The 14412-nt window shown below is 40.6% G+C and overlaps 2 protein-coding genes across 2 annotated transcripts in view; both read left to right on the top strand.

Annotated features, from left to right (window-relative positions):
* The first annotated feature begins 669 nt into the window (after window positions 1-669).
* LOC139300912 (glutamine synthetase-like) lies at window positions 670-5790 on the top strand. The gene is made up of 7 exons (XM_070924116.1): window positions 670-707; window positions 1647-1821; window positions 2574-2735; window positions 2835-2981; window positions 3964-4091; window positions 4218-4417; window positions 5200-5790. Exons 2-7 carry the CDS (start codon window positions 1653-1655, stop codon window positions 5501-5503), a joined length of 1110 nt encoding a protein of 369 aa, XP_070780217.1. The 5' UTR covers window positions 670-707; window positions 1647-1652; the 3' UTR covers window positions 5504-5790.
* Window positions 5791-8617: 2827 nt separating this feature from the next.
* Window positions 8618-14412, top strand: part of arrdc1b (arrestin domain containing 1b) — a 35153-nt gene continuing 29358 nt past the window's right edge. Inside the window, exon 1 of the mRNA XM_070924496.1 lies at window positions 8618-8746. Within this exon, the coding sequence (XP_070780597.1) occupies window positions 8629-8746 (118 nt within the window). The 5' untranslated portion in view covers window positions 8618-8628. The remainder of the gene's footprint in view (window positions 8747-14412) is intronic.

Genomic DNA, 14412 nt, shown 5'->3' on the forward strand with positions numbered 1-14412 from the left:
TGCTTATGCCTTTAGCCAGTTCTGTGCACACATCACACACTTAAACACACCATCATACAGTGTCCCATGTGACCAGTACGGTTTCTGTAGGAGTTGTTGAATTTCTGCCCTCCTGCCTCCTGATCTCAGGACAGCTAACCTGACGGAAATTGAACATATGAGCAGCTTCTAGTCTCTTGATCGTGTTCACTGAGCGGCGAGACTCTGAGCTCAGCAAACAGCAGTCAGACACTCAGCAGATGGCCTCTCTGGCACATTTGGGTGTTCATTAATATTTCTCAAGGGAGTTTACGCCCACCTCAGCTATACCTGTGCAATGATATTCTGCATATACATATATATACACTGACCGTTTTAGCATATAGATTCATTGAAATATGTGTTGACAACATACTACTACTACTACTACTACTTGAATAGTTTTTCCTCCACACCAGAGGAGTAATGTCAACAACAAAACATCGTCTCAGATTTGAATGGTTTTTAGAGGCATGGATGATCTGATGTTGTCAAATGGAAACATAAATCAAACACACATGAACACACACCTACAGAAACCCTCTCAACTGTCAGTTAAGTTACGTGGGCGTGCGTCATCAGCGTGCTCATTTGCATTCCAGTTAAATGCTATAAACAGGTTCAGGCACATCACACACTAAGTTGTTTGTAGACACTTGCCTACACCTGAAGTCACCTGTCACCTGACTGTAAGTATCCATGTGTATTATATTCAATTTAATGTGTTGTGTTTTCTGACAAATACAACTTCCTTAATTTGAGCTAATATGTCAGATCTTTTTTTGCTCTTTAATTGTGGTACACCTCAAGCTGCCTGAACTAACCAGGAGTTTGTAAGTACATTTGGAAGATTTTAAGATTTTGAAAAGTGGAAAAGTTTTTTAATAATAAGGTTTCAGGTTATAGTGTAAATAATGATAATGATAGTAATAATAATAATACAGTTTAGAGTGTTTAAGTTGTTGAGATAATGAAAGTGAAACAAAGGAAGGATGAAAAAAATAAAGATCTGTGTTTCTTCTGTGAATGAAATGTACACATGCTAAAAAAGAAACACATACTATTATAGTATGATAAAGATATGTTCTGTGACCACAACTGTTGACAAATACAGTTTTTACAGATTCTGTAGAAATTATAATAACATAATAATAGAATCACAAACGGGGAAACAGCTGTGTGTTTTGTTTTAAGTAGATAGTACAGTAGTAGTATATGTAAGTATTGAAAATAGGTTTGGTCCACTTAGCACTTTAATTGGACTGACACTGAGCACAAAAGTGAGATTAAATTTGCACGTGTTCTGTACAAGAAAGTAAATGTAAAGACAGAGAGAGCCTCAGAGACTAGACGTCAAAATGTTGCGAACACTCTGTATTTTCTGCTCTATTCTACTTTTATTTACAGTCATTGTAAATAAAATGTCAATAAAGTGAAATCAGCACAGCACAGGCAAAAGACAGATTTGGGATCAGTAAATATTAATGCGTGACAACATGCACTGCTGCTCTCAGTGTATTATTTTTAGGCAGATTTTTTTTTTTTTGTGTGTGTGTTTGTAGCTAACATGCCACATGATGTAATAAAAGGCATCACCTCTGCATTGAGTTCCACCTCTCTGATTAAAGGTGAGCATGGCATCGGTGTCGAACAGCTCCCGCCTCAACAAGGCAGTGCGCCAGCAGTACATGAGCCTGCCGCAGGGAAAGAAGTGTCAGGTCACTTACATCTGGATCGACGGCACCGGAGAGGGACTTCGCAACAAGACCCGGACCCTGGACAAGGAGCCAGAGAGCCTAGAAGGTAAATGGCCTCTATATATGATTTATTACTTTTACTATATGGAGTCAGTTTTTTCCCCTTTAATTCTACATCTCTTACACCTTTCACATCAAGTTAAAGGTCAAATATGTATGGAATTAGTTTGTTTGAATTTGATTCTTATGAATAATTAAGTGCTTTAATAGTTTAATTTAAGGGTTATTTAAGCTTCTCTTCCCCGAATCTTGCAAATGAGACAAATTCTGAGGCACTAAAATCAGAGATTACTGGGTGTGTGTTTATATTACAGAATGATTAAGGCATTTGACAGGTTCATTGATGGATGTTTAGGATGTTTCAGAAATAAATATCAGAATAAGCTGTGCAGCTCTAGGGAAGATTGCACATCTACATTGTACACAACATCAGTGTATGAGCATCCTGTCCCGACCTCATTGACATGTAGGCTTATCTGGAGAGCCAATATTTGTTTTGGTTCAGTACACAGTAAACAGTAGAGTGTTTACATTTTCAGAGTTGCAGATTTAGAGTTGGGAGTTTACATTTAGCATGAGAATGTTACCAATCTTGTGGTGTTTCTACTTTTAGTTCAGTGAAAGATTGAAGTTCTTCTGGTCACCAAGCACTAACAATGTACAGGAATTTGTGGTGAAATCAGAGCTAAAATAGTCTCATCATCTTTCACGGCACACACACTGGCGCAAATCCAATTCTGACTTCTATTTAGAGGAGATGTTTTGATGATAATCCTTCGGGTGAATATATCTTGTCAGATGTTCCTGAGTGGAGCTTTGATGGCTCGAGCACGTACCAGGCCGAAGGCTTCAACAGTGACATGTACCTCATGCCGGTCAGCATGTTCAGGGATCCATTCACCCTCAACCCCAACAAGCTGGTCCTCTGTGAGGTCCTCAAATACGACCGCTTACCTGCAGGTACAATCGCACATTTTTGTTCATGTTTTTGCCGACGTAATTCCGTTCAAGTAGGTCAGGACAAACAAGCTGTGCTGTTTTTTTGTCTTTACCGTCCAGAAACTAACCATCGAGCACTCTGCAAGAAAGTGATGGAGGAGGTTGAGGAGCACAGCATCTGGTTTGGCATGGAGCAGGAGTACACGCTCTTAGGAACAGATGGGCATCCTTTCAGTTGGCCCTTAAATGGATACCCAGCACCCCAAGGTGAAGCAGCTCTCCTCTCCTCTTTGTTCATTCATGTGAAAGAAATCTAAACATAAATGTACCACTGTTTGATTAGGCTTGTTAGTGTTTATAAATTGTTAATTAGAGTCATTGATAGTTAACAAGAATTTACTTAATAGAGCAGGAATAAGCCACTTGATCTCGATCAAGAGCTGCAGAGCATCCTGAACAATATCTATTTCATTAATGCTTATAACTACAGACTTGATTGATTATTGACATGAAATAACCATTAATCAATGACTAATATTTATAACTAGTCTGTATCGAGTGGCTATTAGGAACTGTTTTTGTAATGATTCACTCTGTAATGGACCACTGGTTCCCAAACTGTAAATAAAGAACCCTCAAAGGGTTGCAAGATAATTCAGGATTAACAATTTAGAAAATAAGAACATGAATAATTCTATATGTTTATTTTATGTATGTTTTTATTGACTTCTCAAATTTTTTCCACAAAACAAATAACTAAAGGCAACTGAATAATCAGCTATAGGGCCCTTAAAAGAGGTCAACAAAACACAAGATGTTAACTCAGCTAACTCCCCCACCCCCCCAGGCTGTCAGAGCTCTTGGTATGGTCCTTGGCTTGGCCCAGCCAGGAACGAGAACTCAGTAGCCAGGCAACTCAAAGGCAAAATGAATTAATATAACAAAGGTTGGGAATTAATAACTTACTATAATGTAAATTATAGTAAGTCTCGAATTAAGAATTCTTAATCATAAAATCTGCAGTTGCCTGCGAGAAAAAGACAAAGGAAGTGATGCTGGACAAGCCAACAGCTGTTTTTACAAACTGTCAACACAAACGTTTATATTATAATAATATAATATATATAATAATATTTATTACAACTTTGATCTTTGATTGTGAATTAATCACAGATTTCTTAGTGTTTTTAGGTACAGGTTTGTATTTCTTTTGTCTTAACAAACTTCCCATCATGTCACCCGCTTTAAGGACCTTACTACTGTGGGGTGGGGGCCGACAACGCTTATGGACGGGACATTGTGGAGTGCCACTACAAGGCCTGCCTTTATGCGGGGGTCAAAATCTACGGCACCAATGCTGAAGTTATGCCCTCTCAGGCAAGTGTCACCGTTATTAGGATGCACAGTAGACAGAAAATGCTTTCACGTTCACTCAGCTAATTGTTGCTCTTTGTCCATTTTTGTTTTATATTTACTTCCCTCTTGTCTTTGCCTCTGCTTCAGTGGGAGTTCCAGGTGGGTCCCTGTGTGGGCATTGAGATGGGCGACCATCTGTGGGTTGCTCGCTTCCTGCTGCACCGCGTGTGCGAAGACTTTGGGGTCGTTGCAACACTGGACCCCAAACCAATGAAGGGCAACTGGAACGGTGCTGGCTGCCACACGAATGTCAGCACCGAGCAGATGAGGGACGACGAAGGACTGCAGTGAGTAAACTTTTCCTTTGAAGCTTCGCAACAGTAATTCATTTCGGATTAAATTATCCATGCCAACGAAATATTGATAAAACAGTTCTGCTCATATTTGAGTATTTTGTCTTGCAAATATGACATGTTCCCAAAAATAAAGCCCACCATACATTTTCAGAGAATGCATTTTTGCGGATGGCAGTTTTAAAGGATACTACTGTTATGTGTTTTTGCAGGCCAAAGTTGATCTAGAAAGATTCATGTTCTGGTAGTCACCCATAGTTGCTTAAACACGGCTCTAATTGTGTTTGCATGATCACAGTCTCTGTATAGACGGATTCACTTTGAATTGTGGGTCATTTTTTATTTGATATAGCTGTTTCTGATTTGGTCTTAAAACTATTCCATACAATACAATTTTGTGCCATGGAGAAAACCTTCAAGTGTAATGTTCTTGTACTTTTTCTATTTCACAGCATAGATTAATTTGTTGAAATAGTTTACATACTCCAAAAGTAAAAAGGAACAAAACTTCAGAGTAATAAAGTAGCGTATAGGATATGATATATATTACTCCAAATGAAAGGTAATGTGTCTTTGTATCTTCTGGATGTGTAAATAACAACTGTTTGCAAACAAGTTCATTATATCAACTTTAAAGGTGATGTCAGTCTTGTGTTTACAGCTTGTTTCTGCTGCCTCCAGGTGGCAAAAAAAACAAAAATCAGTTATTTCAGCTTTAAACAGTCACTGCAGCAATCTTCCATAACTCAAATGTTTCTGCTTTCCTCTGATGACAGATACATCGAGCAGGCCATCGAGAAGCTGAGAAAAAAGCACGACGAGCACATCCGCGTATATGACCCGCACGGAGGGCAGGACAACATGAGGCGCCTCACAGGTCACCATGAAACCTCCAGAATCACCGACTTCTCTGCCGGAGTGGCCAACCGAGGCGCCAGCATCCGCATCCCCCGCCCGGTGGGCCAAGAGATGAAGGGCTACTTCGAGGACCGCCGGCCTGCAGCAAACTGCGACCCGTACACCGTGACCATGGCCATCGCAAGAACCTGCCTGCTTGATTCAGAAGAGGAGAGCCAGTAGGACAAGGCTGCCTGCTTTGTAGCAATATATAGAAATGTATATCTGCCTGTGAGTTTAACACTTGAAAAGCGTGCCCATGTAAGATGAAGAAATAACGACAAATTAGTTATTGTTATTCCTATATTATTATTTATCTAGGTGTACACATGGCTACTTCTCCAGTGCTGTAAGTGTCCTTACAAATGAGGAATGATAAGATATGTTATACGGCAGCTTTGAACTGGAAATATCTGTCTTTTTTCTGAGCCTTCATGTGTGAAGTGAAATAAAGACACAGTGGTGCTGTAGGCTACGTGTCTGTGTTCTTTCTTTCTTGCTTGTTTGTTTGTTTGCAAAATATCAGAATTGAAAATAAAATGTTAAAGAAAGAACATAACAGGTTAATACGAGATATGAGCAATACAATTTAGCACTGTCGTCGGAGATTTGATTATCTTTTGGCTTTTTAACGGCAGAATGAGTAGGATTTTTTTTACAAAACTATGTATAAACTCCCTCTTAATCCTCACTTATGACCCACTAGAAGTGTGTGGCGGAGTCTGTATCCGTCAGGTAGGTGCCCGCGGCTAGCTTAGTTAGCTTGCTAGTATCAGCTTTTCCATTACAACAAATACAACTTTCCAAAAATCTTGGTCCTACTATCAACCAATGCAAATAACTTTACATTTTGGACAAAACAACCCTTGAGGTCTGTTGTGCTGAGTTTAAGCTTAGAATCCTTTCCTTTCTAACACACGAGCCACGCCGGCAGTCACTGATCAGTGCTAGTAGTCTGTAATGAGCTGGCATATAGCTGGCGATAGCTAACATTGCTGTTGGCAGTTATTTTTCTAGCTGATACAGCAACGTTATCATATAATTATTATAAAGTTTTGAGCTAACTAGGTGCTGGGCTGTGCTCTGGCAACCGCGGTCAGGGCGCATGTGCTTCTAGTGTCGTTGAGCCGCAGAGGAGGGGCCAACTTCGAATTAGTGATGAGAAGACCTGTTCTTTTAAGTAACCATGTTTGTTTCGTTCACCCGCCACTAGCGAACCGACTCATGAACGACTCTTTTGGTTCTGTATTTTTGTAGGCAAGTTACGTTACAATCCGTTCACACATTGGCAAAAAAAAAAGAGACTGATACATGTCAATTGTTACATATAGTACCTTTAAGGCTGTGTTACAGTTTTGAGTATAGTAGCTCATCATTCTCGAAAGTGTTTCTGAAAGTGATGCCCACATTATTATTAACAGTATTTGAGTTTGTCAGTATCGCTCAGTTATTACCTCCATCTTGATAATGAATCTTTAAAGATAATTCTCTATTGGATTTCCAGAATAGCCGAACCCACTAAAGAAAAGCTACGGATGAAAATGTCTTCTGGCAATTGTCCACCAGGTGGAGCCACTGGTTTGGTTCTCGTCTCACTGTGTCTAACCATGACTGTACATTTGAACAATTGTAATTCACCACCAGACTAGAGGTCAGACTGTCACAGCAGACCAGAGTCATCTGTGTAGCACTTGGAGAAGGAATGACTGAGTCGTGGTTTGACATCATGATGCATTAAACCACAAACTGAACAACAAATGACATGTTTTCCGGCAGAAAAGACATGAATGAGGTTGTCTAGTAATTCTACTCACAATACTGGCATGGATTCACCTCAGCTTGATGCTCAGTGTACCTGACATATGGCGTTAACATCTTATCCTCTTACTTCCTGACATACAATATCCTCGCAGTGTCAAAATGACTCATTATTCATGCTGTTTGAGGGGAGGTTTTTGCAACACGAGTAAACAAAAAAAAATGGGAGGGTGCCTTTGGACCAGATGAGATGCCACCGCATACCAGATTTCCATGGATACAGGCAGTAACTTGGCAACCGTGGTGTTTGTCTGTTGTCATGGAAACATCCCTCTCAGAGCATTTACCAGGAATATTAGCAGCTTGGTGAGATGACAACAGAGAGAAAGAGAGAGAGAGAGAGAGAGAGAGAGAATTATTATAATGTCTCTGTGAGTTTGATGTCATTTCTTCTTCTTCTGGTATTAAAGCTCCATGATGAAAACTGTAAGTGACAACAGAAACAGGCTATCAACCTCTGTGAGCTTTTTATGCACCACAGCCATCATAACATTGACACCTGCTCCTGTCGCTGATGCTGCACATTCAGACAGGAAGTACAGTCAGAGGCAGGAAGTACTTTCAGAGACAGGAAGTAGACACAGAGATGGGAAGTACATGAGGCATGGGAAGTGCTGTGAGACATGCTCATTCATATTGTGTTTTGAGTATTTAGTGTGTTAGGTAGAATGACAGCAAATCTGGGGCCAGCTAGCATTCTAGCATAGAAGAGCTGCAGACGTTGTACAGAGAGTGGGAGGAATGGGGGGGGGGGGGGGGGGGGTGTCTGAGTGACACTTCTTTGACCTTTTTGGTGATTAGAAACCAAGCTGACCAAGCATATTTTAAGGGTGAACAAAGCTGAGGATATTTAAATGTTTTTGTTTCTGCATTTTCTTTTATGATACCAGTTCTCATCAAACAAATAGACAGTTTACACAGCTTAAAAAATATATTTTCTTAAAAGTAAACGCACCATCTTGAAATTACATCCCCAACAATGGCATACCCCTTTAAACAGACTGATCAAAGATAAAATCATGAGCATGCAGCAAAATGTGTACAGGAAGGTGGATATTCAATTCAAGAATGTCCATTTGTTCAAGTCTCTCTATGAAGTGCAATAAGTTCATTAAATCAAATTCATCCAGAATAGTGACAACTGTCTTTCTTTTCTTCCTTATATATGTCATGTTTGTTTTATTTATGATGCAATACAGTTTGAGGTCTGCAATAACATGTTACAAGCAGGTTTTAGATGCAGGCCTTTTTAGATTTATTACTGAGAGTCTGAATTATATATATAAGACATCATCACTTTTCAGTCCATAAACCCCAGGGTGCACCAGTTATCATCCCTCCCATTACTTTCAATGGGTAGCCACAGTGACGTCACTGGTCTGTAAGGGGGGGCGGGGTGTGCGCGCGGCAGCAGGTGAGAGCGCAGCATCGCCTCTTCCTCGCTGCTTTCAGAGACGCAGAGCGGCGGAGGAGCGGAGCGGAGCGGAGCCATGGGAAAGCTTCAAGAATTTGATATCACTTTTACCAACAACAAGGTGGTTTATGGTCCGGGAGAGTCCATAAGCGGAACTGTGAAAATACGAACCGGCAACTCGCTGCAGTACAAAGGTAAGCTCTCCTTCAACAGTGTTTCAACAGAGGGGGGGGGGGCATTTGTGCCAGCGTGTCTTTCACCGCCTGCTTCAGTGAAGCGCGCGGCGAAGGCTCGATGTAAATAAACTTTTCTCTCCGTGGTGGTGGGCACGAGGAAGACCAGAGGACCGCACACCAGCCGCGTGGTTGTGTGTCAGTCGCTTTTAACGGCTCGTTTTGTGACCGTAAGGATTTTGGTGCGGACATCACCGTTTTTTTGCTGCGGTGGGAGTGGACGTTTCCACCCTCCACATGACACGAGCCGCCGCTGTGGGCTCTGTTGTTGTGCCATGTCAGCTAGTTGGTGCTGCTCGGTAGTCGGGTCGTTTGAAACCCACATCCTGGACCACATCCTGCTTGTTACAACATGTTGCTTCCATCTATTGTTTTTTTTGCCAAACCCTTGAAATTGTTTGGGGATGTTGTTTCAGAACAACAGGTGTTAAGACACTTTACCGCTTTTATACAACGTATTTCTTTTCAGAAGTCTATTCGTGTTTTGGGAGAGGACATTCCAAGCTTTTACTGGCAACATCTCAGACAAACTAGTGGGAATAATAAATAATGTGTGTGTGTGTGTGGGGCAGGGGGGGTAAGTAGGTTAGCAAGGTGGAGAGCAGCTTTTGGAGTTGCCATGGAAGTACACAAAGAATCTATTGTATGTAAGGGATCCTTGTGGGGATTCCTGTCAAATAATAGAGGGCTGCTATCAAAAAAGGACTTTTTCAAAGGGAGTCTGGCACAGAGCTATGTTCATTGGCAAGGACTGTAAATAGAGATGGCTTCAGTGCATTGTTGGTAAGGTGATTTTTGGCAACAAAATTTAAATTTAAAGTTCATGTTTCATCATCAGGAACAGTGACAAAGTGCATTGACAGATGCACACAGTACATACGTTTAGTGCAGCATCTGAAGGGCATGTACAACAATGATATTACAAAGGAACAACTTTCCATTTCATTCATTTGAAATGTATAAAATACCAGAGAAAAAAGGACATTTATTACATTTGTAAAAAAACAACAACAAAAAAACAGACAGTTGATGGTTTAAGGTTTTGCTGATTATAATTAAAAACATAATTTGTCCTAAATTCCATGTCTTATATTATTTGGAACAAACTGAGGTGGTTTTTAAGTTATTCAGCAGCACTTCCACCTGTATGTCAGACATAGTGAGCTTAATTTGCAATAATGCACAGGCTGACCTGAAGCAGATGGCGTTGCAGCAGAGGTCAGAGCTCCTGATGAGCTCTGTTACACTGTGAGGTCACGTGGATGTGGCGAGCCTGTACCTGACACCGGGCCCAAATTCCCAAATTAAACGGCGATGGTGGCGAACGTGGGTCCTTGGGAGCATGCAGACAGCAGGAGAGCCTCTTCGAGTCAAGTGAGCAGCTCAATGAAAGTATTTTAAGATGCTGAAAATAGCAAGTGGAGAGATTTTGATGTTGTTGACTGAGGGTTTGGATCAGCTACAAGCACATGAATAGTATTTTTTGCATTCACTGGAGGTCTGTCCACCCAGTTTCATTTCTCTGTAATCTCTAAGAAGTTATATTTCACACCTGCAACAAGATGTGAAAAACCACAGTGTGCTTTCAGTCCACTGCACTCTGACAAATGTCACAATTAATAGCAAAGTGCTGACACTAAATTCATCATTTCAAAGTAGAGTGGTTATTGAACGTGTAAGAAGAAATCAACATTAAAAAAAAGCCAAAGATCAAAACACATTTCAAGACTTGGGCTCCATCTCTGGCTTTCAGCGTTACCGTTAATGTACTGTAAATGCCGAGGCTGCACTATGTGTCCAGTGACTTCACCCCCTCTCAACCACGGCCGCTGATGATTCCATCAATCAGACGGCTTGAATCATGCTGAAGCAGGGAAAATGAGTGCATGGCTGCTTTGTGCGAGCGTGAGAATTTCCTGTTTTTGTGTCTTGAGAAGAGAGAGCAGAGGAATTGTTGGTTTCTTACTGCAAATCTGGACACGTGTTGCCTGGACAGTCAGAGGAGGTTCTTATTATTTGATTATGGAAGTCTCAGTAAATCAGATGAGAGTCACAAGGGTAATAATCTGAGAAACCATTTCCACAAACATGGAATTGCATTAATGATTAAGAGTGGGTTCACTCTGGGGCCATTTTTCTCACCATTTTTGCCAGAAATAATGGATATCTATTAATGCAAACAGCAACAAACCCTTTAAAATGTGATTTGCCATCCTGGTCGTTTAATTAAGCAGAGCAGTAAAATCAGAACACATGTGGGACTATTGTAGCGTTTAAAGTAGTTAATCAACAGAAAGTTAATCTTCAACAGTTCTTCCGGTCCAGTCAGCTTTCCCATTTCTCCTCCATCCAGTGGTCATGAGTCTCTGATAGTCGGTTTTAAAAGCGACTATTTCCTGCCAGAAATGTGCATGGCGCCCATGAAAAGCAGAATCCATATATCCTCAGATATTTTATCAGAGTCGCACTGGTCTTGTGTTTCAGGGCAGGACTGCCTGTGCAATATCAAAGTGGCCTGTAAGGTTTTGTTTTATGTCCTTTGAGTGTGTCTGGGTTGATTTTCCACACAGGGTATCCAATACATAGATTGTGGAACCATATGAGCTGTATGGATCCCTGTTTAGTGTGTTATTTACTTTGCATTGTGAGCCAGGTGTGTACAGCTACCAAGTCATACGATGAAATAAATACAGAGTGATATTAATAAACAGATGCAAGCTCTCTGAGATGCTGAATGTTGTGGAGGCCAAACTTCATCCTCACTCTATTATTGATGATGGAGACCATTAGACAGCATTTCTATTGATTAGCTTCCTTACAAAGATGGTCGTTACAGCAGAGTCATGAAGGCTTCAATGAAAGTACACGATTGAGCCACTTATACACATTACTTACACATAATGTTGAACATACACTGCAACCCAGTGAAACTTTCAGTCTTGAGAAAGGAAGATCCCGCATACTGCTCTTGCTCAGCATCACAATTTATTGATCATACTGTATGATCAATAAATGTATCATACTGTATGATCAATAAATTGTGCTAACAATTGCTAACACGCTCAACTAAGATGATGAACATTGGTAAACATTACCTACATTAATCTTGTTTTAACTGTGGCCACAATGTTTTCCTAAACTCAGCCAGATGCTCTAGTTGCCTAACCTTCATCATTCCTTTTCCATATTTTATTTGCCACGTCCACCATCTTTCTCAAGCTTTAACCACACCTTAACCGTAGATTACTTACTGTAGATTTCTGATTGTTGGTGTTATCATTGAATACAGATCACGCTACTATTTGCTTTTGACTATCTTTATTTGTAATGTTTTGTTGTTTATGTCTGATGATTGGCACAGACATAGAATTCATTTTCAGGTCAATATACTACAATAACTCTGTTAGTTGCCATGCATGGACATGGGTCTCTGAGCCTGGTATTAAGATGACAGAAAATACCCTCACTGAGAAGCAGGGCATCCCTCTGTGTCACTGGTGGCGAGTTATAGATCTGAGGTGGCAGACTGTTGGGTTTAGTCTCCTCTTGTGTCTTGGCCGGCCGGCGTCCCAGCTCTTAAAAGCATGTACAGTCACCTGATACAGGAGATGTTGCTGTTTAGACTCAGCTTGTATGGACATTTTATCTCATGTGGGACATACCTGTATTGACAGTTTACCTCAGGCTCCGACACTCAAGAATAAGACGTACAGTCCTGGTGACTGTTTGCTAGTGAAAAGCAAGTAGCAATTTAACAGGAAGTGAATCACCTGAAGTGAAAGTCCACTTGATCTGACTTCCTGCCTGTTCGTAGTCTTATTTATCTTTATCTTTGCTGTATATGTAAGTCGACTTTAAAACAGTGGCGTGTGTAAATGAGACGTTTAGGCGTGAAGTTATTTTGTATCTCAGATGACAGTAGTGGATCTCAGCTTACTTGTGAACAAACATTCACTGTAACCCAATCAACATCTGTGGTTATACAAACCACCAGCTTTATGTAAACAAGACTAGATGTCCCCTCAGATTCACAAGAAGCTGGCCACAGGCAAGTGTATGCATACACACACACACACACACACACACTTTGTGCCTTTTAAGTTGTGCTGTTAAATTGTACATAAGTCTCGTAGTTTGTGAATCACATGGTAAGAGTCGCTTTTTTCAAGCTTATGACATAGACTTTTGCTACTTCTGTGCATAGTCAGCAAATTATTAACCCATCCTGTTACTCCCTGTTTCAGTCTAAATGTCACTTTAGATGAACTGTTTCATGTTATCTTCCATGGCTGTGGGTCATACGGCCATGATTGTTCTATCCTGGATGTGGCAGCACCTGTCTGTATTCAGTGGGTGTTGAATGATGTGATAGCTGTATATGCTGAACAAGTGATGCAGATAGAAGTAATGAATGAAAATAACATTTTCCTTTTATTAATGTAAACGAAGGTGGGGGTGAGCTCATCAGGCAAAATGAAGGATCATGTTGGCAGAAGTAATGTGACTAATTAGTGCAGTGGTCTCATTGAATAATCTAAAAATCAAAACACCCTTTCTGTAACTCTCAAGACCTGTATCTTGTCTATAATTCTGTTACGTCGATGACTCTCTTCTTCCCCATTATTTTCTCAGTGTAACTGGCCTTGCTATAAAAGAGTATACATGCTCAGCCAAATAAAAAGTTAAGTAAGTGTGATTATGCGCAGGTTAAGATTAGAGATGACTGAGTTAGGTGAGGGTTTGGTGTGATGGAGGTAACAGTCTGCGAGGAATTTCTGTCTCTCTAGCAACAGCCACACAGGAACTCAAAACCGTGGGGATGTTGGATGACTCAGGGACGTCCCACAAGAGAAATGTGTTCTTTGGATTAATGGATTAATGCTGTTTTAGCAGTTTCTTCATCACTGTTTTGACTTCAGCTGATCTCCTTAAGGCAAACACTGTGTATATCCAAAGAAAACTGAGGTGGAAGTGACACTGAAGAAATCAATGAATCCAGTGTGTGAGAAGACATCCCTGCAGGCCGGGGTTTCTGTGTGACTGTCTAGACTCAGGGGCCTGAGTAAATCCTTACATCACTGCCCCGAGGGCGACTGATAAGAGATCTGTCTGAAAAAACAGAAACCAGAGGACTGAGGCATCCTGAGGACAGACTTTTACACATGAGCCCTTTATAATTTAGTAAATTATAGCGAACAGAATAAATAATATACAAAAATCTATTGTTTTAAATGTATTCATGGCTGGTATTTTACTACTACTAGTACTATTGCAACTGATGCTACTGCAATAGCTGCTAGTGCTACTATTACAGTAGTACTATGACTTCTGCCACTACTACTGCTACTCCGAATTCAGCTGCTACTAATACTGCTACCACTACAACTGCCACTACTACAATTGTGACTACTACTGCAACTGTTACTACTACTACTACTACTGCAACTGCAACTGTCACTACTGCAATGGCTACTACTGTTACTGCAACTGCTACTACTACAATTGTGAATTGTCTACTACTGAAACTGTAGTACCTCTGCAACTGTTACTGCTGCTGTTAATACTGGTGACACTGCTACTAATGTTACTACTGCTACTAATAATAATAGTAGTATCATAATAGTAAT

The sequence above is a fragment of the Enoplosus armatus genome, chromosome 18, assembly GCF_043641665.1.
Source record: "Enoplosus armatus isolate fEnoArm2 chromosome 18, fEnoArm2.hap1, whole genome shotgun sequence".
NCBI lineage: Eukaryota > Metazoa > Chordata > Actinopteri > Centrarchiformes > Enoplosidae > Enoplosus > Enoplosus armatus.

What these genes read in the sequence shown, in the direction of transcription:
- LOC139300912 (XM_070924116.1), top strand. Translation starts at nt 1,653, where the DNA reads ATGGCATCGGTGTCGAACAGCTCCCGCCTCAACAAGGCAGTGCGCCAG. An exon ending in GGAGCCAGAGAGCCTAGAAG is followed by an intron (nt 1,822 to 2,573) that starts GTAAATGGCCTC and finishes ATATCTTGTCAG; the next exon opens with ATGTTCCTGAGTGGAGCTTT. An exon ending in AGGGACGACGAAGGACTGCA is followed by an intron (nt 4,418 to 5,199) that starts GTGAGTAAACTT and finishes CTCTGATGACAG; the next exon opens with ATACATCGAGCAGGCCATCG.